This window comes from Syzygium oleosum, unplaced genomic scaffold, assembly GCF_021117445.2.
Source record: "Syzygium oleosum isolate NSW1041296 unplaced genomic scaffold, Sole_v2.1 Sole_v2.10, whole genome shotgun sequence".
Classification (NCBI taxonomy): Eukaryota; Viridiplantae; Streptophyta; class Magnoliopsida; order Myrtales; family Myrtaceae; genus Syzygium; species Syzygium oleosum.
The window spans coordinates 11,133,722-11,157,550 of NW_026607494.1; the positions used below are offsets into that span (position 1 = coordinate 11,133,722).

The window sequence follows — 23,829 nt, forward strand, 5'->3', positions numbered from 1 at the left end:
AAATAGAAACTTCTGATACACCTCTTTCAGCCTTCGGTCATTTTAAATTTGATAAGCAAACAAAATGATCTGATCAAGCAATCTGAACAAGTTGAAATTTTTTCAACATGACAACAACAAATTCCTTAAAGTAATGTAGGGTGACTATTGTCAATCACGTTATACGTGAGACTGACTACCACATTTTCTAAACCAGAATTCCACTGAATGTTAGTAAAATGCGTTTTTCTAGTGAATGAATCAACAATATGATAATTCAACTTTCAAGGAAGACCAGCATAACAGGTCCCAGTCAATCACGTTATACGTGAGATTGACTACCACATTTTCTAAACCAGAATTCCACTGAATGTTAGTAAAACGCGTTTTTCTAGTGAATGAATCAACAATATGATAATTCAACTTTCAAGGAAGACCAGCATAACAGGTCCCAGTCATTTTCACTGTAAAGTACAAAATTGCAGCAAAGAGTCCCGATATAATGCTGTTTGGCCGGCCGAATTTTCTATTTGTTTAGTCACATTTCTCCAGTAACTTGATTAGCTTCAACATGTAATGATGAATAGTCTTTATCAAAGAAGCATCAATTTGACCATCTAATAATTTTTTTAATTTCCCTGAAAGCTACCATAGCCCAATATATTGCACCTCGTATCCTGGTGCATTGCTATGCAATTATTAGGTATGGGGTGATCTCCCGAAAAGCAGTATGTTGTAGCTTAAAAACCTAAACGAACAAGAAAGTCTAGGCATTGGGACATGTTCAGCGAACGAAGCAAGTTTTTAGTTGCACGAGCGAAGATTAAGTCAAGGTTTGGCGACTCAAACAGGGTCAGAGTTGGATGAAATTGTCTTATAATTTTCCAAGTAGCAGAGATTGAAAAAGAAAGGTATAATCAAAGATTTTATGTTTGCGCCTTAGAAAATATATATGTAAGGATATCAATATCTCCAGCGGCTCGTCAAACCAAACTCGATTTTATCCTAACCAGTATTCTTGATTGGATTCACAATTGGCAGTCGTATGTTAGACTGTACGAGGCATAGTTATGTGCTTGCCATGGATGATGTATTAGTGGTTCTGAATGATAAATAGATGCTTATGATGATCCTATTGAGATGAAAGGAAGGCATGAGTGAATCAAGCTGTCGTGTATTGGACAATAAACGCTTAGATAACTATATCACTACTTGCCCTGGTTACATAAAGATAACAGATCTAATAGATAGCAGATGTTAGCCGGAAAGAGAGATAAAGTTGCCGGCCAGAAAAGTAAGAATTTCTGCAGGAAAGCGTGGTGCTGAACTCTGAAAATAGTACGTTTAACATACATGTGTAGGTGCAGAACAGGTGCAACATGTATTCAGTATGATTCTGTCATGGAGTATTAGACTGTGTTCAATTACACAAATACCAAATCATCCAGTGCAACAGCTGACAAAAGAAAGACAAAATATATAGTTCACTTGCAAGGTGCATGAAAATCGATTCTCCTCTCCAGATCCCTAGAGTTTGCCCTATATAAACAAAGATAGACTAGAGTAAGAATTTCTGAGAGTCCCAGTGGCTCACGTGACCAAACTCAGATTGTATCTTAGTTGGTGTTCTTGATGGATTCATGACTAGTGTTTATATGTTAGAACATACAGGGGATGGTGTTGTGCTTGTAGTGAATCCACAAGGATAAATAGAATATTCCAGCCACTAGTGGTCCTTCTGAGATTAAAGAAACGATCAGATGAAGCTAGTTATCTTGCATCAGACCGATCAAATTAAGATAACTTAATCACCACTTGCCCAGGTCCACATAGAACAGCTAACAAATCCAATAGATGGCAGATACCCAAGGCTTGTTTAGTCTGGAAATGCTGCTGTGTTTGCCGGAAAAAGAGAGTTTCTTGCCAAAAAGGCAAGAGTATCTGCAGGAAAGCTGTGGCACTGTTCTAGAAATTCAGTACATTTAACATACATAAATAGGTGAGAACAGGTGGAATTTCATAATTTTGGGTGAGGTTTTATTATGGAGCATTAGAATGTAGAGCAATCACACAACCACCAGATTGACCAGTGTAATGGCCGACAAAAGAAAGACATAGTATGTAGTCAGTCTCCCTGGATAAATAATTGATTCTCCTGCACATTTACTGGTGGCGACGTAGATGCCTTTTCCAGCAACCAAAAGTTATGCTCTTAAGCCTTAAAAAATAGGAAGTTGTAGGCTTTACGGAAAAAGAGAAGGTGAACGACTATTTCTAAAATCTACCCTGTCGCTGCTTTGCACTATGCACTTCGCTCCCCATACTGGATGCAATTAGCTAATTGCAAAATCATTCAGGAACCCTTGTACTGATGTACCCGTTTTAGATGCACCACCACCTTCCTTTGCTGACACTGGACTAGGATTCCTTCAAGGGTCGTTATAGGCTGGTCTTGTGAGAGCAGGAGGTGTGGCGTTGTAATTACTGAGCTTCATGATCACCTCAGACATTGAAGGTCTATCAGCAACACGCTCTTGAACACAAAGCAATCCGATCTTGATGCATTTCAGGACTTCATCTCTTGGCCAATTGTTGCCCAAGGTCGGATCTAATATCTTTGATGTTGTGCCATTGTTCCAATGATACCATGCCTGCGACACATTGAACAGATTAAATGCACAGAAATGTCAAAAAACTCTCGGATCCGGAAAGTGAGGAGTGCTGTATGTGTTTACATGATTTGGAAGATTTATTGCATTGCTGAAACTCGAGTTTTTTCGACCAGTCAGAATCTCCAGCACTAAAACGCCAAAGCTATAGACGTCAGACTTTGGGGAGAAATGTCCTTTTTGAACGTATTCCGGTGCCATATATCCACTTCATTCCATTGATAGATGATACGATAAACAAGTAATCAGTTTGAGTGACGTGAAGATAAGATCACAATTTTGCAATAACAATAGACATGCAACAATTGACTGGAAATGGATGTCACAAAGTCTTCAATGAACATCAGCTCTGACAACATTAACAAGAACTGGGAAAGGAATATGAAATTATAGAACGCATTTGTAATATTAATGTCTCGCAATCTGATCAAAGTTGCTGGTCTCTGTCGCTTGAATATCTAAAGAATTGATGATAATCAAACATGGAGTCTCGACTTACTATGTCCCCACAATCCGAACTGTATTTCCATGAGCCTTGCTTCCAGAGGATAACTTTGCCAAACCAAAATCAGAGATTTTGGGATTCATATCCTTATCCAACAAAATATTGCTTGCTTTCAGATCACGATGGACAACCCTTAGCTGAGAATCTTCATGGAGATAGACCAGGCCTCGAGCAATTCCAACAATTATTTTGTACCGTCCCTCCCATTCTAAATTAAACCGTTTGCAATGATCTGCATCAAGCGCTTGCTAATAATTATGAGCGTGAAAAAACAGGACTCAAATTGGTAGCTTAAATGGAGAACGGAAGATTCTTCTGCATTGGCCTTCATACATGAATATGCATAAGCGAAAGAACAGTAACCTTCCATGATATAGGACTCTCATTGAAAGGATTCTTACCGAACAAAACTTTGTCCAAGCTACCATTAGGCATAAATTCGTAGACGAGAAGTTTCTCCCCTTCTTCCAAGCAGAAGCCTAGCAACCTCACAAGGTTTCGATGCAGCACTTTGGCAACCACCAAAATTTCTGTTTTCAGCTCTTCTAAACCTTGCTTCGAGGAACTTGATAGCCTTTTAACAGCTACTTCTTGTCCATCAGGCAATCTACCCTGAAAGTCGCATTCCGATGGCGCCAATTAGAATGAACAGAATGAATACTCATTAGCTAGGCGGAGAGTAAGGAGTACCTTGTAAACAGAACCAAAACCGCCTTGTCCAAGCTTATGGTCATTATTAAAGTTGTCCGTTGCAGCCCTAAGTGTTCTTAAACTGATGAAAAGCGATGCGATGCTTTCACTGCTACCATCATAATCATGACCACTATCTGAAGCACAACAAGCTTAAATATTTGGATGAAGTTAGAACTGACTATCTCTACAGGAGGCTTGGAATGGACAAAATCCCAGAAAAATTTAAACTTGTTATGCCATTTTGAGTGATTTACAGTTCTAAGAATGTATTGATTACCAAGCAAGATTGTCGAATATCTTCTCCAAATGAAGTAACTGAAGAGTATGGATATGACTGCCACTGCAGCAGCACCAGGAATGACCACAGCAATGATGATTGTTTTACTGTCACTTCCTGCATGATCGAGCATATCATTTTGAAGTGGTTGATCAGGCATTCACAAATCTTTTTGAAAGAAATTTGGTCACAGTTATCAAAGAATACATTGATTTCAGTAATATACGAATTGGTAGAGATCTCTGAAGAGCAAATGCTGATACGGCAGAAGGACATGAAATTCATACATGTACTTTTTTAGAAGAATCCTACTTACAACCCTAATTTGTTGCATAAACCTATTTTTCTTAGACCACATTCGATAAACGTGCAATGTTGTGAAGCTTCGTAACCTGAAACAAGTTCCAACACCTCATTGGACAAGCACACCGCTTTGCTTACATTTTTAGTGGGAAATTTGATGAGTACTTCATGCCTAGATAGTTGAAATGCTGTTCAAGAAATATGACTGTGACTCCCCAAATAGGAAAAGAAAGATAATCATGGCGAGATGCATTCCTTAGAGCAATTTGCTGCAAGTGGCTATTATTATGTCTAGGAGAATATTCCACTCACCATGACGGCTTCTCGAAGGCGACGGAGGTGGATGAGGAGTAGGCTGTCTTGGTGATGGGAAATAATACAGAGGAATTGGATATATCTCATATTTGAGACTGCAACTGAGAGCTAACATCCTAAGACCCTGTTTGCCAGGACATGAGGCTGGGATGCAACCAGCAAGGTCTTGCAAGCATGCAGAGCAGCCGCTGTCCTCTAAGGTAACAATGCACTGTGCCATAGCATATATGCTGTTTTCATTGTAAGATGAGTTCCCAAGTGCCATTCTAGAAGGACTTGCTCCAGCCATGGATGAGACGTTATTCAGTAGTTTCTGCAGAACACTGTTAAAAAGAGGGTCGCTCATGTTACAAGCACTACACAGCAGCAATCTTAGACTACTATCTACGGTTGAGAAGAAGCGCCAATATGAATACTGCAACGAACAAGCTTCGTACACGGCGAAAGCTTCCTTTTGGTTGGGACAGATTTGGCGGATTTGATGGGCTGCGGTATCAGCACAAGTTTGACACATTCCCTGGTTCATATAAGCTCTACACTCTATTAGGCCATATACCACATCATGGTCTTTGCCAGTAGTAGCAGTAACAAAGCCACTTACAGAAGCATTTGCGGCAAGTGAAACGAGAGTATGAATCAAATTGAGCTCAAAAGCGCTCACCGGAGCGAAAGTATATGCAGTATTGCAAGAGAAGATGGGTTCAACCTGAGCTTTACTAGAAACAAAAAACTCAACAAGGAACAAAACAAAGAGAAGGGCACATACTTCACTTTTCTCCATTAGAAGACTAGAAGGGGGTATGAACTTGGTTAAGGGACAAAAGCTGCTAAACAACCATAACAGTAAAACCAGTAGGCACGGCGATCCTAAATATGCAGTATATCTGGACAGAAGCTCTTGATAGCATTCCTTGGTCGTCTTTGGTAGATTTTTTATTGAGAGAATTTGTGTTCTCATCCGACAATTTTGAACAAGCTGAGCTGTTGAACAATCTTCATCTACTAGAAATACATTACAGTTACCTACCAATCACTATGCTGGTCATCAATGGCTAGACACTGGAACAAGGTATTTTTTGGATGTTTCGGTAAAACAAGCTTCCACGTAATTACGGTGGAGGGACACTGCGAGATAGCAACCTCACACGACACCACCTTCATTTCCATGAAAAAGTGGCTAGCTTGCTTGAGAGTTTTTGTACTCATATTCCTGTTTGGCCGGCCTCATTTTTAAAGTCGGTTTCTCATATTGATCCAAAGACTTACTTGAGTCAATTATATAACAAAGCCCCCCACCCGAGAATGACAGAGTTGGCCGTTATCCAGTTTTACAACTTGTTTTAAATATTCAAGAAAGCTAGATTATGCTTAAAGTAACGTGTCTATCGTGGAGAATGTAATTAGATTTGGTTTTCCCAGATCCCATCTAGCAAGATATGGATTAACTAGGGCCCAATCAGACTAAAGATCAGTTTGTACCATATAAGTTTCTGCGAGAGGCCAGTGACGTCAAACTTGCCTGGAAGATTCGTTGGTCAACATGTAGTGTACTTGGATGAATGACCAGGTCACAGATTGCCAATTCATATATATAATTTTCATGTTTTGCCTCCCATACCGTGTCGGTTTGATGAGAACAGTACTAGGAACTTATTTTGCAGAAAGAGCCCGGAACTTCGGTAATGTTTCTGTTTATGCATTTATTAATACGACACAAATATGGTTGGTAATCTTCAGTATGGTTGTATTATGGATTGAGGGAAAGTATGTACACTGTAGTAATACAATCAGCTCGTAAAATTAGCCGAAGAAAAAGAACGGTGTATCCTATTCTACTGACGCATGAAGATCGATTCTTCTTCTCCGCACTCCCTGATGGCAATCTCCATCACTTCGCCAATGGAGGAAGGCAAAACGTCGCAGCAGTGCCGTCTGGGAGCCCGCAACTGAGAAGTGAAAAGGAACAAAGTGTCAGTGTTCTAGTGCCATTCATGAGGGGTGTCATTGAGCTCGATTGAGCATGATACTCAACAACTGAGCTCGACCTGATATAAGTCTTCTACAAGTTCGAGTTTGACTAGGACACAAGTCGGGATTAACAGAGCACATTCGAAGCCGAGCTCGAGCTCTTGCCATTGAACTTGAACTCGACATTATACTAGAACTCGTAACGGAGCTCGAATCGCTTGCAAGTAATTCGACACACATTTGAATATGACCCACCTACTTAAATAATCGTTTACCATCCATGAGATCACTTTTATAACTAGAGCAATTTTGATGTCATTGCTAAGAGAAGGTACCTGTTTGATATCCTGATCGAGTTTGCTAGAGTAGACCCTCACTTCGTCGAGCTTCCTCGGCGAAGCCATGTCGGTCGAGCAGTTGCCATCGTCGTGTTTCCTGTAAGCGCTCTTGATCCAAGCCTTCGTCGAAGCCACGCCGCTCATGAAGAACACGGCGGGCCGCTGACACGGGTCGGGCTCCACCTCCCTGGTGTTGAACCCGTAGGACCTCGCGAGCACGCTCCCCTTCTTCCACTGCCGGAACGTCTCCCGCACGCGGACCGCCTCGGTCAGCGGCAGGTGGCGGGGGAAGACCTGGACCGCGTAGCCCCACGAGACCGAGACGGTCCACGAGAGCGACGGGTCGTAGCAGACCGACTGCTGGAGGAGCCGCTGGGAGTCCGCTTGGGCAGCCCAGAAGAGGTGCCGCAGGGCCTCGGGTCGGGTCATGTTGGGGAAGATCGGGTCGGTGTAGTCGATGTGGTGGAGGGATGACAGTGGGGCGAGCGGGTGCGCCGCGAGGATTCCGAACGTGTTGCCCCGGACGTCGAACTGTATATAACCAATTGTTTTTAGAAAAATATTTTCCAAATCATGCTTTTTTCCACGAAACAAATGGAGTCTAAATATCAAATGATTTACTATATCATTTAAATTTTTTTCGACCGAAAAAAACAATTAAATATTTAATGGAAATAATGCTAGAATTGTTGGGATCGATACACTAAATTTATTTAAAAAGTGACATGCCAGATTCTTATCTTGATTTAGTAACTGATCTAGTATGTTTTAAATAATAAAAAATCTCATTTTAACGAATAAATTCTGAGCCGATGAAATATCCCACTAACTTCATAAATCGTGTAAGTCGCGAGTTTAGGAAATTCTTTGCTACATTTATCGCGTTTTCTTTGTGTTTTATTTTGTAAACATAGCTATGTTTTTTTGACATGGATATATTATACCACCACCATTGCACATATTATACACTGCCGGAAAGCAGAACACTAAGAGAAATTGATGAAGATGAAATAAAAATAATGGAAAAAAATTTCTGAAAAGATGACCAACCAACAATGCACATATTACACATTGCCGAAAAGGAAAACACTAAGAGAAATTGACGAAGATGAAATAAAAATTATGGAAAAAATTGTGAAAAGATCACTTCGCAAAGTTGGTAATTAAGTAGCGGGCTGAAGTAGTGTTTGGATTGTTACTATAGTTTTTGAACGTGTGGAAGGTGTCATGGTAAATTCGTGGTAAAAACCAAGTTATGATAGTGGACCTTGCAAAGTACGCTTTTCAGCTCAAGTGTCGTTCTTAACACGGGCAATTGATAAAATTCAATCACCTAATCTAATAGACAAAAACCAACTTTGAAATCAATAGCTAGAGTTAGATAATTAGATTAGGTAATTGGTTTACGTTATCTTTATGTAATTTCAAATAGATATTTAACTCCTCATCGACTCGTCGGATCAACATTATCATTTTGAAATTGAATCAGATCGATGAATATTTCATTGCAAAATGAAATGTTTGATTCACTATATCAAAATGTAGACTAAATTGAATCTAACCGAGCCATGATGATACATACCTGATGAAACCCGGGTTCGTGCGTCAGCCCGACACCAAGCTCGGTCAAGCAGGCGTAGACCCTCGAGTCGCTCCCGTAAGCATGTGCGTACCGCTCCATGCACCCGTCGAACCCCTTGGCCAGCACCTGGGCCAGCGGGTAGCTGATGGCGAACCCGGCCCCGCCGAACGCCATCCCGAACGAGAACACCCGGTTCTGCTCGTACACCTCCGAGTTGCTCCCGATGTAGTACCACAGCCCGTCGTCGTACTTGGACAGCGTCTTCACCAGGTTATCGGGGAAGAACACCGTGTCGTCGTCCCCGAACACGAACCACCTCACGCCGGTCAAATTCATCGCCACCGTCTCCACCACGACGCGGGCCACGCGGATGGCGGAGCGTAGGCCGTTACGGTTGGTGTAGCGGAACCCGGAAGTGTCCTTGGAGACGACGATAGGAGGGAGGGGGAGGAGGCGGCGAGTGTCATTGCCGGCGGTGGGGGGGACGGGGGCGTCGACAAAGACGAAGCCGCGGGTGAGGCCGGGCCGCCACCATTGCGCGATGTAATGCCGGCGGCGGGGGAAGGAGTTCTTGTCGGAGGCGATGCCGAAGACGAGGTGGTTGAGAGAGAGAGGAGGAGGACAGGTCGAGGCAGCGGGATCACCGGGTCGCGACGCGGCCGAGAGGGAGCGCACATAGGATTGGGGATGGTGGTGGCTGCTGCTGAAGAGGAGAGAGAGGAGGAGGTAGAGGATGTAGAGGGAGGAGGGGATGAGGATGAGGTTGATGAGGCGAGAGGGGGAGAGAAAATGCTTGGTGGGTATCTTCAGGAGTTGCATTTGCATGGTTTAAACTAGGGTTCTCGTCTCGCAAATTTAAGGACGAAGACGACGATGACGACGATGACGACGAACGACGACGAAGCCAAAGGAGGAGGAGAGGAAGAAGAAGAAGAAGAAGAAGACGAAGACGAAGACGTGGAGTGATGACGAGAAAGCGAGAGTCTTGGAGAGTTATAAGTACGGCAAAATCTTATTGATGGAGGGCGCAATTGGCGGCGAGAGAGACACGAACTTAAGAAAGGAGTTAAAAAAAGCGATGGGTATGGAGTTAGATGACCAAAGAACGGGGAAGGAAGGAAGGAAGGAAGGAAGGAAGGCAGGCAGGGCAGGATGACTAATCTAATACCAAGAAAAAAGCTCGTGGGGCTTCGGCCAATCTGGCCATTGCAGGTGGAGATGTGCAGAATGTGAACAAGTTAGATGGCCAACGGTGTTGAAAATTTCGGAATCTCTTCCTTTTGTCATTTGCGTGTGGAAGTTTTCACTGACCAACGTCTTCGAATTCACATCTCGAGTCCCTAACTAAATATAAAAATTTAATCATCGTACATCGCTTTTGTTTGGAGCGCAACGTGTGACACCTTCGTCCAGGGAAATCGCCAATAGGGAATCCAAATCCAAGCTAATTAAGATGTGAGTTTTTTCTAACACAATTCACATGTGTATCTCGACAGCTTTATTGCAACAGGAGTCTATAAATTGTTTTTCGATACGCGCCCAATGGGGCAATTCCCTCTTTAAGTCTAAACAAACAGCAGGACACCCGATGTCTCGGCGTGGCAAAAGCTTTGATGGGTCTCATTTGATCCTCCATTGTTTTATCTTTTCTTGTTACCCGAGGTTTGAACTTTCCCATGCGGTACGAGGGACTTTTGTCATCGAGCGGGGCCAAAGCGCGCAGACAGAGAGAACGATGATGGAGGAGGAAAAGAAAGCCAGACAGGCGGAGGTGGTTTTGTTTTTCCTGGTTTTGTACCGAATTTTTTTGTCAGCTTTTCAAGTCTTTTGATGTTGGAGTGGTCGATAAGGAAAAAACAAGGAGAGAGACAGAGAGGGAGACCGGAACTTGTTAACCTCAAGTTAGCAAATTAGCCGTACACGTGGCCTTTGTAGTTGGACCAACTCTCAAGCCATCGCACGCTGATCGCATCTGCCACCAGCCTCTACTTTCGTGTCTTTGCGGGCTAGGGCCGACCTTAATTTTTAGGAAAAGATCTCCAACTATATTTACCGGGATACATATATCATAAATTTTTTCTTGTAGCATAAAAAAATCTCAAATTTATACATATTTGATGCATATACCTTCCGTCAGGGTTCCGTTGAATAATTTTGTAGCCAAAAAAACGTTGTTTTTATTCCTGTCAATAATGTTTGCTTTGCTGGCGTCCATGTAGGAAGATTTTTTAATGGTTCTCATTGACAAAACTTAGACAGAGGTTAAATGTATGATACAGGTACAAGTTTGAGATTTTTTTTGTCACAGCACATAAAAAAAAGAAGGCCTGGTGAGCATAGTTTAGGATTTTTGGTGACTTTTGTCCCATTTTCTAATAGTTTTCTTACTAATATAATGAATTCCATAAAAGAAAATTAATTTCACTTTGTTGGTTATGGATTTTAATTGGGTTGGCATCGAAGGACAAAAGTAGTTGATTTACTCGCAAGATTAAGACGTTTTAGTGAACGAGTTCTTAGTATGATTTCTTGTTCGTGCGTTAATTTTAGTGGGATGACTACTAGAAATGGACAAAAGAACCCATTGACAAACCATAAAATTGTAATTTTGAACTTCTTTGATCAAAGAGTACCGTAACTCTCCATAGCAAATGAGCAATGTTGGTCAGATTACGATGCGAATGATCAACGTCGCCGTACTTTTAGAATATTCGTATGTGCGAGTTCCGTCACTAATTCATGATTGGTTTTCACGTGAAATTATTCGCGCTGAACGGTGGATTTTTGAAAAGCTATCTTCCGCTTGTTTGATTGCTCGGTTCCATTGAATCGTCGAGTTTCATCTGCCAAGAGATTTCTGAAAATAGGTCAGATGAAATCTTGGATTTCTCAAATGTGATTGACAATCTTTCAAGAAGCAATGCTAACTTTTAGAATGTGTTGGTGGTAATTCTTATTTCTCCAAGTGTCTAACCTTTTGAACATGCTGATATAAACCACGGATTCGTAAGGTCGCCCCTTTGGCCAACATCAAATTCGAGGGCTGGTCGTATATGTTTTTCTGCGATGCTTTTTCACGTTGCAGCGGCCCTTTTATTGGCACGACAGAACCGTCTCTATCAAGATGTCTTTCTTTGAAGGACGAGAATATCATCATGAGGCAAAAAAAAAAAAAAAGTTAATATCACGAAAAACCCTAAATTGGTACATCTATGATAAATTTACCCCAAACTATTTTTTTGACCACAAAAAACCCCAAACTGGTACACCTGTGATAATTTTACCCCGAACTATTTTTTTGACCACCAAAAACCTCAAACTGGTATACCTGCGACAATTTTACCCCGACCTAATTTTTTAATTTTTTCTTTTCTTTTCTTTTTCCTTTCCTTTTCGTTTTTTTTTTCCTTCATCTTCTTTATCTTCAACTTATGGCCGGTCGCCGGCCGGCGACCGGCCGTAGATCTGGGCCGTGGAGGTCGGCCCTCGCCGGGCCGCCGGGCGAGGCCAACCTCGCCAAGAACCGGGCGAGATTGGCCTTGCCCACCCCTGGCGAGGGGTCGTCCTCGCCGTCGCTGGCGAGGCTCGACCCCCGCCGGCTGCTGGCGAGGCCGACCTCGCCGTCGCTCAGAAATCAAATCAATGGCGAGCACAACAGATCAGAACGCCATAAAAGGCGGGGATTTGGCGTACCGTCTTGGATCGACAGGGCTTCTCGCAGGAGCTGCAGACGAGATTGAGGACGGCCTCGATGGACTCGGAGAAGTTGGAGTGAGAGGTGAGCTCGGCGTGCCCTTGAGCTTCCTCCACGAACTTCAAGAGGGCGCCGCAGTCGCCGCACTTGAGAGAGACGTCGGTCATGGCTCCGGCCCTCCAATCGGAGAAGGGAAAATCGAGAGAGAAACGCTTCGTGCTTGGAGCAATGCGGCTTCGCGATCACCGGACGGAACGGTTGGGATTTCGCCGTCGCTGGCGAGGACGACCCCTTGCCAACAACTGGCGAGGTCGAACCTCATCGGCAACTGGCGAGGTTGAACTTATGGCCGGTTGTTGGACCGGCGACCGGCCATAGGTTGAAGATAAAGAAGATAAAGGAAAAAAAAAAAGGAAAGGAAAAAGGAAAGAAAAGAAAAAGTAAAAAAAAAATCAAAAATATTAAAAAATTATGTCGGGGTAAAATTGTCGCAGGTGTACCAGTTTGGGGTTTTTGGTGGTCAAAAAAATAGTTTGGGGTAAATTTGTCACAGGTATACCAGTTTGGGATTTTTTGTGGTCAAAAAAATAGTTTGGGGTAAATTTGTCACAAGTGTACCAGTTTAGGGTTTTTCGTGGTATTAACCCAAAAAAAAGACCCTTGATTAAAGGAAATGGAAGCTTTCGAAATATGTAGCCTGGGATTTAAAATTTAGTGATAAGTGTATTAAAAGTACTAAAACTTATCGCGAAAGTATAATCGAGTCCTAAAATTTTCAAAAAATATAATTAAGTCCTAAAACTTGTTAAATTGATTTAATCAAGTCATTCTGTTGATTACACTTTTAGAAAATTTTAGGACTCGTTTGCACTTTCGTGACAAGTTTTAAGACTTAATTGCACCTTTTGAAAGTTATAGAACTCAATTGCACTTTTGTGATAAATTTTAGGACTTGATTGCATTTTTTGAAAGTTTTAGGACTCGATTGCACTTTCGTAACAAGTTTTAAGAATTTTGATGTACTTATCCCTAAAATTTAGAAAAGAAGGAAAAAGAAAAAAAGCCATCTCATCTCATGTTACATTGCGTTGAGCAGGTGAGGCATACATACTCCACTATTGAATCAGTGAAAGAATAGAAGGATTTATAATCAGACAAGATGGCAAAGAGCTATTTCATATTGGTTGAGCAGGTGAGGTATAAGTTCACCTACTATTGAAGAGTAACATTATCACATATAAAGTTCCCATCCACCACAAAACGTGGAAAACGACCAAAAAAAAAATGAACAGAAATTTTAAAATCATTTGATTTCCGCGAAACAAACGCATGTTAAATCTTTTGGCGTGAGTGCAATGACGATGCAACGGTATGTGGGCTAGAGTTTATGATACCTGATGGCTTTCGCTCCCAAGGAGTTGAAGATTAACCCTGCCACTCTCCATGACATACTCAAATCGATTCCTCCATTATTGCATTTTGGCGTAGGTCATGTTCTGTTGTGACTTTGCTTCTGGTATTGAGATGGGCTTGTGATGTTAAATCAAATATTATCTTAGCAGATTTCAGCGAGACTTATTATCATCGATGATCTGATTGTTACTCATACTGAAGCCCTTGCATTCTTGAAGTATCAATTTTTCAACAGCAATTTCTTCAAAGTCTTTTCATTGGAAAACAAGATTGATTCGTTTCTTTTGGGTGGGATAGAGAAGCAGTGATGAGGTGAAGGCACTCGCAGAGGGTGTTGATGGGGGCAGTGAATCCCTGCACGAGTTCATTCTTTCAATAAACGACTTCTCATTCCGCTGAGCAACGATAATACTTCGTCTCTTTTTTCCCTCTTTATTTGAGTTCAATTATTGGGTTTGAAGATTTAACAGAAAAGAAGAAGAAGAAGAAGAGGAGATTTTGTGTTTTCAGTGCCACTTGATCTTGGAAATTCAAATTACAGATCTTTGAATTTCATTGTCCGTTCTTCGACCAAAAAATAAAATAAAATAAATCTTGTTGTCCTTTCTCCTGTTCTTGTTCCTGAAAGGCCGGGGACATTCTAGCTATTAGTGTAGGTTGGAGTAGTTTGCTCACAAATCTTGTTTCTATATCTATAATCTTGTTAAGAATTTTGCCATGATTTGGAACAGAATGGTTCTACTATACCGCCCCAAGGATGGTGACAAGCTACAATTGCAAGCGGAAGTTCCCATTTGAGATAAACAATAGTCAAAGCAAGTTCACAAAAAGAAATTCAATGATCACTTGAGATGGCACAATCAAAGGGGTGCTAATGTTTATAAAACTCAGCGAGATGTCTCGAATCATGCAGTGGCTAATCTTCTAGTTGCAGGCTTTATGGATCAATTAAAAGGTTGGTGGGATAATTACTTAACAGACGAACAGAAGATTCTAATATTAAATGCATATAGAATAGAATATGGTCAACGTATGGCGGATGAAAATGGACAAATCATTCGAGATGCTGTTAGCACACTTATTTTCTCTATATCACAACATTTCATAGGAGACCCTTCACACATAAGATGAAATGTAAGCTCTTAGGAAGATTTAGGGAATATAAAGATATTTTCTTCCAAAGAAAAATTTGTTAGACCAAACTGTAATCAACCCTTTTCGAAAGAAAAATTCTTAGCATGTTTAGCTCTTATAATAGGAAATCAAGTCTGAGATAAAATCAGAGAAGAATATGACAGTCAAATCCCGTATCACTTACTTTCTTATGGAGAATTAGTTTCATACATTTATAAACAGGGAACACAAATGTGTATTCAATCAAATTACAATGGCAAATTAAAAAAAAAAACAATCACTCACCTATAAAGATTTAGGCCACTTATGCCCGATATGATCCCTCATACACAAAGCCATCAAAACCAAGATGTAAAGGAACTTGTCCTCCAAAAACTGATAGAAAGAAAACAAGAAATCCTAGAAGGACCAAATCACAGCATGATAAACCTAGAAAAAACCATAGAAAAAAAAATTAACAAATATATTAAATGTTACACATGTGGGAAACAAGGACATATCTCAAAATATTGTAGAATAAACAAAAATAAATAAATGAAGATGAACAAACTCTTTATCAACTAAATGACATCATGACAACAACAGATGAGAACAATTCTTCTGAAGACTTTCTTGAAGAAGATGGCCTTGAAATAAACGAAATCTTTTTTTTTTTGGACGAAAATACGCTTAACTTTTCATTAGACACTAGAAATTGACTCACATGAGTTTCCACAATCATAACATAAGAGAGACCAAAGGGTACGGGGAGGTTTAGAAAACCAATTTGGAGTTAAGGAATGAGTACGCTGGGCCTTCGCCATCCAATCCGCGGCCTGGTTGGAGTTTCTGGGACAATGGGCTAAAAATACCTCTTTTAGTTGGGCCATCAATTTTCGGCAGTCTTCAACCACTGAACTCACGGTCCACGGGCTCTCTTCTTGGCCCGAGATCCACCTCACGCACGCTTGGCTGTCTGACTCCACTTCCACGCGCAGATCAGAGAAGTCACTGTGCAGATCACTTTCCCTTTCCTTTTGACTTCGAAGCTTCAACAGAAAGGAGAGTCCGTCGCGTAGAGCAAGGGTTTCCGCCACGCTAGCTGATGGAGCTCTAAAAGACCTCGTGAACCCAGAAATTAGGAGTCCATCTTGGTTCCGGAGGACTCCCGCAGCCGCAGCCTCTCGTGTTTCGCTGCACCAAGCCGCATCGATGTTCAGCTTGAGGTTCCCCTTCGCCGGCGGAGACCAACGATCTACTAAGGCTTTCAACTGTTGTGTTCCTACCTTTTTGTTTGTGTTCCACCTCTCAAACACTTTATAGTCACTGATTGCTTCTTCCACTATGTTCCATGGGTTCGGTTTGCGCTGCTGGAATACCAAGGCGTTTCATGCCTTCTAGATCAACCAGATTATGCCGGCCACTATCGCCGACGAGGGAAGGTCTTCCGAGGAGGAGAGGGTGTCACACGGCGAGGGAGGGTCTTTCGACAGGTAATCCGCAAGCCACTTGTCCATTCTGGAAATTTTGGTAGCTGAGGTGTCTAGATTTAACCGAGAGCCTAACCAAACGTTTCTTGTCCAGTCGCAAAGGAGGAGCAGGTGTTCGGGGGTCTCCGGGACTCGGCGGCAGATCGGGCAGAGGGGATCAGGTGCCATCTTTCTTCTATACAGATTTTCTTTTGTCGGTAGAGCATTTGTGCATATGCTCCATAAGAAATGACGAACCTCGGGGTAGACTGGGATTTGCCATATTTTAGTCCATAAGTTCCTGGGAGGCTGATATGATGGTGATGCTTGATTCATCTGTTGTTGTGAAATTTGGGAGCATAACCGATTGTAGCCACTTTTAACCGAGTAGACTCCTTTTGTGTTCCCTGTCCACACCAAAGTATCCTCCGAAGGGTTTGTGCTTAGTGGGATTATCAGTAGTTCTTGCACCACATCTTCCTCGTAAATTTCCTTTATCAAGTGTGATTTCCATTCATGAGTCTCCTGGTTAATCAGTTCTGCTACGAATTTTGGTGCCTCCTGGTTCAAGGGGCCAATAATTTTGCCAGAAGGGAGCCACCTGTCCTCTTTAATTTTTATCTTTTTGCCGTCACCTACTTTCCATCTAGCATCTGCTTCAATTACATCTCTGCCCATTAATAGACTCTGCCACCCCCAGGATGGGCGATGGCCCTTGTTTGCTTGCCAAAACTCACCACGGGGAAAATAGACTCCCTTCAGTACTTGACTCCAAAGGGCATTCGGTGCTTGTATTAGTCGCCAGGCCTGTTTTCCCAGCATTGCCTTATTAAAAACAATTAGGTCCTTAAAGCCTAAGCCACCCGCGTCTTTCCTGATTTTCAGAAGTTCCCATTTTCTCCAATGGATACCTACTTTTCTGCACTTTGCTTCCACCAGAAGGAGGAAATCTTCTGCTCAATCGCTCGACAAATCGAGATAGGAATCTTAAAAATGGACATTGCGTACTGTGGCAAAGCTTGAATGACAGTTTTAATTAGGATCTCCTTCCCTGCTTTGGTAATCAGCTTTTCGTTCCACTCCTCTAGCTTCATATTGACTCTTGCTAATATCCAGGCAAACATTTGTTTCTTTGACTGCCCCCAATCTGATGGAATGCCTAGATACTTACCGGTTTTGTCAATAATAGGAACTCGTAGCTGCTCCGCCATATTCCTCTTCAGTAACTCAGGGCATCCATTGCTAAAGAAGATACCTGACTTGTTTAAATTGATAGCCTGGCCCGAAGCATAGCAATATTGGTTCAAAATACTTGCCAAATTCTGACATTCGCGGACTGATCCATTCAAGAAAAAAATTGCGTCGTCCGCAAATAATAGATGTGATAACATGGGACACCACCTATTCAGCTTTATACCTCTGATGCTACCCTCCTCAATTGCTTTGTTCATTAGAGACGATAAGGCATTGGCCAGAATAATAAACAAGTACGGCGATAGTGGATCCCCTTGCCTTATGCCTCGGGACGGCTGGAAGTCCTGTAGGGATTCCCCATTAACTCGGACGCTAAAAGAGACCGTAGATATGCATTCCCTGATTAACTGAACCCATCTGTTACTGAAGCCCATTTTCAGCATACTAGCACACAGGAAATCCCACTCAACTCTATCATAAGCTTTCTGCATGTCCAGCTTGAGTATTGCTTGGAACTTTCTTTCCCTTTTCCTAGTACGCAACTGGTGGAGTACTTCCTGAACTACTAATATGTTGTCTTGAATTTGCCTTCCACTCACGAATGCACTTTGTTCAGTGGAAATAAGTTCAGAAAGCCAAGGTTTTAGACGGTTGGCCATGACTTTAGAAATGATTTTGTAACTGAAATTACATAAGCTGATTGGCCTATATTGAGTAATGCACTCAGGGTTCGCCACCTTAGGAATAAGGGTTATAGAAGTATGATTTAGGGTGGGGTCGAGCACACCTGAGGTGAAGAAATTATCCACCAAACAGTAGACATCATGCTGTATACTCTCCCAGATATGCTGATAGAATTGGCCATTCAATCCATCCGGTCCGGGGGCCTTGGTTGCACCCATTTGGAACACAGCTTTTTTCACTTCTTCAATCGACACTTTTCTCATTAAGGCCTCGTTCATCCCCTCTTTTGGAGTGTATGGGCATTGATCAATTACTGGTTGGAAATTTCTGTGTCCTGTTGACTCATATAAATCCTGATAAAATGATTGGATATGTGACTTGAGCTCTGAACGATCCCTGATCCATCTATTCTCCCCCATTTTCAGCATAGAGATTCTATTTTTTTGTCTTTTTTGAATCGTGGTGGCGTGGAAGTATTTGGTATTTCTATCTCCCCACTTTAACCAGCTAATTCGTGACCTCATACTCCAATACATCTCTTCTTGCCTCCATAGTCTCTCAATTTGCTCCTTGATTTGTTGAATGGCCACTTTTTCCCTTCCCCCATCCGTACTGTTTGTCAGGTTCGTTAATCTCCTCATCAAGCATTGTATTTGTTTATGTGCATTTGAGAATCTCCTCCTACTCCACCTAGTCAAGGCTTCAACCACTTTTTATGGACTTACTCACAAAATCTGCATTATCGTTTGCCTAGTCATGCCATGCCTCCTCCACAATGTCTCTACATTCTGGTTCATCTAGCCAATAAGCCTCAAACCGGAAATCATTTTTCCTCTTTTCCTTGGGTGGGGCTAGGGATAGTAAGATTGGGCTATGGTCGGAGCCAATGGCCGGTAGCGCATAAGCTTCCGCCTCATGGAATAATACCCTCCATTCCATGTTGCATACGACCCTATCTAGTCTTTTCCTTACCAATTCCTCACCGTCTCTATTATTTGCCCACGTATAAGCGCACCCTTTACTCTCTACATCCATGAGTTCGCAATTATTTAACATATCCCAGAAGGCCACCAATCTATAATAATCGTCCTCTCTTTTACCTACCTTTTCCCACTGATACCGTATCTCATTAAAGTCACCCATGCATATCCAAGGGAGTCTGTTTTCATGGTGAATATATCTCAGCTTTCGCCATAGGAGGAGCCTTTCCTGAAAGTTAGTTGGTGCATAGAGAAAAGATACATGCATCCTCTTTCCACTACTAAGATCCCTGCATATTAAATCTACCAGATTGTCCGAGCTGTCCACCGCCTCCATCGTCACCTCCTCATCCCATATAGCTGCTAAACCTCCAGCCAAACCTCTTGGGTCTACTATAACAGAATTCTGAAACTGGAGTCTATTTCTAACTCCCTCCACTCGTGCTCTGTTATTTTTCGTTTCCATTAAAAATATTACGTTGGGTCTTTCTTGAGCCACTAAGGCTCTCAAGTGCTGGAATGTCAGGGTAGAACCCAGACCCTGACAATTCCAGCTCATAATCTTCATATATCCTCCGGTGGCTTATTAGGGCTAGCCACCAGAGCCCACTCCTTTGAGCCATCCTCAATTGAAATATGGATCTCATGAAGCTGTGTAGCATCTACATTGTGGATATTACCCCCTTTAGAAGTGTACGGTTCGTACCTTTTCGACTTCTTCGATGCTGGGGTTGATGGTCTTCCTTTCCTTTCAATAATTCTCGACATTCTGTTTGGGAGGCGCCTCCATTCTTGGAGTATCTGAGGGTAAGAATGGGGTGCTTTGATTCCTCTTTCTTCGAGTTTCCCTGACCACTATCTCTTTTCCTTTACTCTTCAGTCTAGCGTTGTCCTCTTGTTGAAGTTCCATTGTTCTCAAACCATTAGGTTCTTTCACTGCAGTGGGCAGCACACCCTCCATCACACCATCCTGGTCTGGGGTTTCCGGAATAAGTTCCTCTTCGTCTGATTCCATAAACTCTTCTTCGTGGAACAATTTCCAAAAAGGGCTAGCCTCACATGCTTCTGCTCTTAACCAGTAGCCATAATTTCCTTCACTAACTTCTCTTGTTTCAGCTTCTTTATAAGATATTTCCTCGCAATTAGTGGTAAAGTGCCCCATCTTCCCACAAGAGTAACAAAAATGGGGAAGACGTTCATACTTGAAATCAACCCAATATTGGTCGTCTTCAAAGTTCACCACAATTCCTGAAGTGAGAGATTGTGCCAAATCTAGAAGAACTCTAGCTTTCCCCACCTTGCACAGACCCCCTTCTTTCGCTTCCATCTTTATCTCTATGACTTTCCCGATCTTAGAGGCCACCTCTTGCAAAGAGTTTTCAGTTATCCTTGCTACCGGCATTCCATGAACTTGTACCCAGAAGGCACAATGCGTGAAAACATGGCGGTGGATTGGTATTTTGGGGTTTAGTTGCACGAGGATGAGTAAGTTGCTTGAGAAGGACCATGGGCTACCGTCCAAAACCCTCTTCTTGTCGCTCTCCGATCTGAATGTAAACGTGAACAGACCTTGTTGCTGTTGGTCTACTACCACGTTGTCCGTTTTCCAAGCTTTTTACATAGTAGTTAGGAAGGCCTGAAAATTAACATTGGGCCTAGAGTGGAGTTTGCCCAGTAAAGTCAAATTACAAGCCTCCAATTTCTCCTCAGGAATTTCCTCGAACACATTGACTACAGAGTTCTTCGTCCACATTTTCCCCATTCGATTACAGAGGGCTGCTAGTCTGCGTTCTTTTAACCTTTCCTTTTCCATTCTACTCACTTCGTTGTTTCTACACAGGTATGTGAAACCTTGAGAAGACAATGCCGTATGCTTACCAAGAGGGATGACAGTTTCCACTTTCAGATTGATCGCCAGTTACCATTTCAACCTATTGTTCCTGCAGACAGGGCTTGTGTAGAACTTTCTGCAATAGACGAGTAGCATTGATTCACAGCAATAAACTTGAAGGATGAAGGGAACTCAGGAGCCAATGGATTAAGAGGAAGTAGGGTTTAACGAGGAAGGGTTAGATTTTGTGATTTGGGCCATGGAATGGGTGAAATGGATATGGTAACTAGGACTCCAGAAGTGATTATGGTGTTGCGGCTGTCCATGGGTTTGGTAGGGATTGATGGTTACATTGTGGGGATTTAGGGGTAATCGATGGTTCTTGTGGTAATGGAAGAAGATTTTCTATGAACTGAAGATTGGCGATTGTGTGAGTATGCAATGGAAGCAAAGCTGCCTATGGGTTTCACGGGAGTAAGGTTGGCTGTTAGGGTTTGGCTATCACCATGGATAGAGCGAGCTCTCACTGGGGAGAGGGAAGACTCTCACTGGCGAGAGAGACTGCCAAATAAACGAAATCGAAACTTCTTCTAATCAGAAGCTGATGATCCCTCTTCAAATAAACCAATACCTGAGATAAATATGTTAACAAAAAAGAAGAATTTCTTTTTAATACTGTTGATAGAATATCAGATCTCGTAGTCAAGCAAGAATACTAAGATAGACTCCAATTCTCCATGAAAATTTATCCTAAAACCAGCATTTCCTATAACTTAAAAGATATTCTTAACAGAAACAAGAAAATTCAATCAGGCCTTATTAACTTTAATGACCTCAACAATGAAATCAACGAGCAAAGATTAGAAATTCAAGCTCTCAAATCGACCCAAATAGAAATGCAAAAGAAAATTTCAGATATTAAATTAACAATCATGAAAGGAAAAGAAAAGGAAGAAGACCAACAGAATGAGACAATCACTTCTTATCCAAATTTCTTGATGATCTTATCAGAAATCACTTCTAGAAAATGGATAATAGATATAACAATGGGCATGGTTTAGTTTCTTGGTGGCTTTTGCCCTATTCTGTAATAGTAATCTTATGAATATAATGAATTCCATAAAAGAAAATTAATTTCTCTTTGGTGGTTATGGATTTTAATTGGGTTGTCGTCGAAGGACAAAAACAGTTGGATTTATTCGCAAGATTAGGCCGTTTTAGTGAACAAGTTCTTGGTATGATTTCTTGTTCTTGCCTTAACTGTAGCGAGATGACTACTAGAAATGGATAGCACGAAAGAATCGGTTGACACGCCATGAAAGTGTAGTTTTGAACTTCTTTGATCAAAGAGTAGCTTCACTCTATATAGCAAATGAGCAATGTTTGTCAGATTTATTGCAATGCAAATGATCAACGTCGTTATACTATAAGAATATTCACATGTGCGATTTTCATCACTGATTCATGATTGGTTTTTACGAGAAGTTATTCGTGCTGAATGGTGGATTTTTGAAGAAGTTATCTTCGCTTGTCTAATTGCTCGGTTCCATCAAATCGACGATTTTCATCTGCCAATAAAATTTTGATAATATGTCAGACGAAGTCTTGGATTTCTCAAACTTGACAATTTTTCAAGAAGTAATGCTAATATTTAGAATTAGAAAAGATTGAAAAAATAGCCATCTCATACTACATTGGTTGAGCAAGTTGTGTAGCTATAGAGTTCCTATCTACCCCAAAAGATGGAAAAGGAAAAAAAAAACTCAACAGAAATTTAAAATCTTCAAATTTGAACACGTCAGCCGACTACTGTAGAAACTCCTTGCACCTTAATAGATATAGGGCCTGTTTGGTTCAGCTTTCAAATGCTACTTTGGGGGTCTAAAGTCCCTTGAGTGAATGCAAAATTATTTGGTAAATTTTTTAGCCAGCTTTGTGGAGATTCAATTGTATCTCCAAAGCTTTCCAAGGACCTTTGGCTGAAGGGAGCTCATGAGGAGCCTTGGCAAGTTGCATTTTCGGAATGCAATCGGTACTGTTCATCATCACTGTTCATCGTCTTCCCGAGCGGCTAGTCCGTCGGCCGGCGACCACCGCCTGAGGGCTAGCGCCCCAACGACCGCCGCCTGAGGTCGCGTGACCTCAGGCCGCCTCACCGGAGGTTAGGCGAGGCTGGCCGGCGACCAGATATGGCCGACGGTGGTGGTCGGCGGTGGTGGTCGGTGGCCAGCTTTTTTTTTTTTTAATATCAGCAAAAGTCTTTTATAAATAATTTTTACCAAACGGTATTTAGGCCAAAGTTGCATTCAAATGTGATTTTAAAATACACATTACCAAACACTACTTGCATTTCGGAAAACCCTTTTAGCTCAAAGGTCTTTGTATTTTGCCAAATGAATTTCCTAAAAGCTGAACCAAACAGGCCCATATAATATGCAGTTTAGGATTTAAAATTCAAAAAGTTAGAAGAAAAAATCTATTTCATATCACATTGGTTAGGCCAAGGGTAATCGGTCCAAGGTGGGCAGTTTTCAGGCTAGGAACCAAAGCAATTGACCCTAGAACCGGCCCGAAACTAAACTGATCGGTTCCCAAAATTCTTTTATCCGAGGACCTGTTCAGTTCGGTTTCTTAGGTTGAACCGGCACGGTTGCTCTTCCTTATTAACTACCGGTCAAGTCAACACGACATTGCGGGCCACGACAGGTCGACACCGACAATTGCCCAAACAATCTACTTTGGGCTCGATGGATCGACCGGTCCGTCGAGCCCACACTCAGGCCCAACAACGTGAACAGGTCCAAAAAGGACCCGGCCCGTAT

The 23,829-nt window shown here is 41.9% G+C and overlaps 1 protein-coding gene, 1 non-coding gene and 1 pseudogene across 2 annotated transcripts; 1 reads left to right on the top strand and 2 right to left on the bottom strand.

Annotated features, from left to right (window-relative positions):
* Positions 1 to 2,188: 2,188 nt before the first annotated feature.
* On the bottom strand, positions 2,189 to 5,522 carry LOC115679903 (cysteine-rich receptor-like protein kinase 10; annotated as a pseudogene).
* Positions 5,523 to 6,461: 939 nt separating this feature from the next.
* LOC115679869 (uncharacterized) lies at positions 6,462 to 9,506 on the bottom strand. The gene is made up of 3 exons (XM_030603583.2): positions 8,630 to 9,506; positions 7,045 to 7,578; positions 6,462 to 6,687 (listed from the first exon to the last, which is right to left on the bottom strand). The coding sequence occupies exons 1-3, from the start codon at positions 9,452 to 9,454 to the stop codon at positions 6,574 to 6,576; spliced, it is 1,473 nt and encodes a 490-aa protein (XP_030459443.1). The 5' UTR covers positions 9,455 to 9,506; the 3' UTR covers positions 6,462 to 6,573.
* A 4,343-nt stretch (positions 9,507 to 13,849) lies between these two features.
* On the top strand, positions 13,850 to 13,940 carry LOC115680082 (small nucleolar RNA R11/Z151). Its single transcript, XR_004005595.1, has one exon. It is a non-coding gene; the product is annotated as a small nucleolar RNA R11/Z151 (small nucleolar RNA).
* Positions 13,941 to 23,829: the final 9,889 nt, after the last annotated feature.

Bases quoted from the DNA above. Each gene is read 5' to 3' on its own strand.
- LOC115679869 (XM_030603583.2), bottom strand. From the start codon at position 9,454: ATGCAAATGCAACTCCTGAAGATACCCACCAAGCATTTTCTCTCCCCC. The intron at 7,579-8,629 runs GTATGTATCATC...GGTTATATACAG, and splicing joins ACGAACCCGGGTTTCATCAG to TTCGACGTCCGGGGCAACAC. The intron at 6,688-7,044 runs GTACCTTCTCTT...TTCACTTCTCAG, and splicing joins TCGATCAGGATATCAAACAG to TTGCGGGCTCCCAGACGGCA.